The sequence below is a fragment of the Phaethon lepturus genome, unplaced genomic scaffold (assembly GCF_000687285.1).
Source record: "Phaethon lepturus isolate BGI_N335 unplaced genomic scaffold, ASM68728v1 scaffold31384, whole genome shotgun sequence".
Taxonomy (NCBI): Eukaryota; Metazoa; Chordata; class Aves; order Phaethontiformes; family Phaethontidae; genus Phaethon; species Phaethon lepturus.
The window spans coordinates 1-1,543 of NW_010534515.1; the positions used below are offsets into that span (position 1 = coordinate 1).

A 1,543-nucleotide genomic window follows, 5' to 3' on the forward strand; every position below is an offset into this window, starting at 1 on the left:
CGGGGTCAGGTCGGTCCCTGCCCTCTCTCTGCCGCCTCCGAGCCAACCGGTAGCGGTGGCTCTCCGGGGCTGAAGTTCGGTGCAAGTTACTGACAGGAGAAAAACGTTGAGGAATCGCCGTGTATAACAGCCTGGCTTCGGTGAAATGTTTAATGATGTGCGGTGCTCTGTCGTCTAGGCTGTGCTCTATAACGAATTTTTGTGTAAAAGTTATGGAGAGGAGCAGAGAAACGTTACTGGGCTGTAAGCAAAGGAGAAAAACACATCTTTGACTTGAAACGGTGTGTCGGCAGAGCAGGAAGGCTGTTGGAGAAGGCAGCAGCTGCGGAGAGAAAGGCTCCCGCACCAGCAGTGGGCAGGCAGCTGCTGCTGAAACCTGTAGTGCAAAAACTTTGTGCCCAGTACTTGCACATGGGTGCTCAAGTCTTGCGTTGCGCTTTATCTGTCACTTTCTCACCTTGCTGGCTCTTTGAGGCAAAACCATCATGGGATGTGTTTTGTAAGTGAACTAGGCCAAAGATTTGGTCAGCATCGTCTAGTTTCTCGTTTCCTACTCTTGCTCTGTGATTTCCTGTAAATCTTGACAGAGAATTTCAGATTTGTTCTCTTGGACCTGCACTGAGGGCATTAGGCTCTTTGCCTTGACAAATATTCAAGGGGAAATATTAAGTAATGATATTTGGGTTTTTTGGTCCCTGACTGGTTTGTGGTGGGAATAACTTTCTTCTGTCTGTTTTCCCCCAGAAAACATGAAGGAAGTGAAGGAGCTGAGGCATCGCAAAGACAACAGGCGCCCAGACCTGGAGATTTACAAGCCTGGCCTCTCCCGGCTGAGGAGCAAACTTGTGCCACCAAAGCATGAGGCCTCAGAGAAAGAGAGGACCAGAGCTGAGGCGGAGAGTACCAGTGACAAGAGCTCTTTGGGACCATGGACTCCAGCCATGGAGGATTTTGGCAAAGGTGATGGCCCCAAGCAGAATGGTCCTTTGCAGGAAAACGAAGAGACAGAGACTAAAGGTGGACTTCAGAGCCAGGAGAACTTGTCCAAGCAGCCTGCTCCAGATGAGGGGTGTCCCAAGACCACCAGGAGAACCAAGAAGCCGGACCAGCAGATCTACCAGCCTGGGAAACGCCTGCATTCAGCTGCTAAAGAACCGTCACTGCCATCAGCTACTGAGGAAGTCACCAGTAAGATGGAGCAGCTGAAAGTTGAGAGAGATGAAGAAACTGAGAAAGGTACTGGGAAAGACAATATCAGGAAAACCAAATCAAGCAAGGAGGAGAGAGAGGGGATCCAGGCAGGGGAAGGAATGAAAGCCTCAAGGGGAGAAAAAGGAAGACGAATAGAGCGAAGTGACAGGATAAGGAGAGCAAATGACGAGGTGATGCAGGGGAAGCTGTGCTCTACCAAACGGTATTCCCGCTCTGACAAGCGGCGGAGCCGGTACCGCACCTGCAGCACAAGCTCAGCTGGAAGCAACAACAGCATAGATGGAGCCCCACTTGTAGACGGGGTGGAGAGGCGACAGGAACGCGGCAGGGA

At 51.3% G+C, this 1,543-nt stretch overlaps 1 protein-coding gene across 1 annotated transcript in view; it reads left to right on the forward strand.

The window, feature by feature from the left end:
- Positions 1-749: 749 nt before the first annotated feature.
- SMG6 (SMG6 nonsense mediated mRNA decay factor) overlaps positions 750-1,543 on the forward strand; it is a gene marked incomplete at its 3' end in the record, with an annotated part of 16,620 nt that continues 15,826 nt past the window's right edge. Inside the window, 1 exon segment of the mRNA XM_010285559.1 lies at positions 750-1,543. This exon segment is cut by the window's right edge and continues 966 nt beyond it. Within this exon segment, the coding sequence (XP_010283861.1) occupies positions 750-1,543 (794 nt within the window).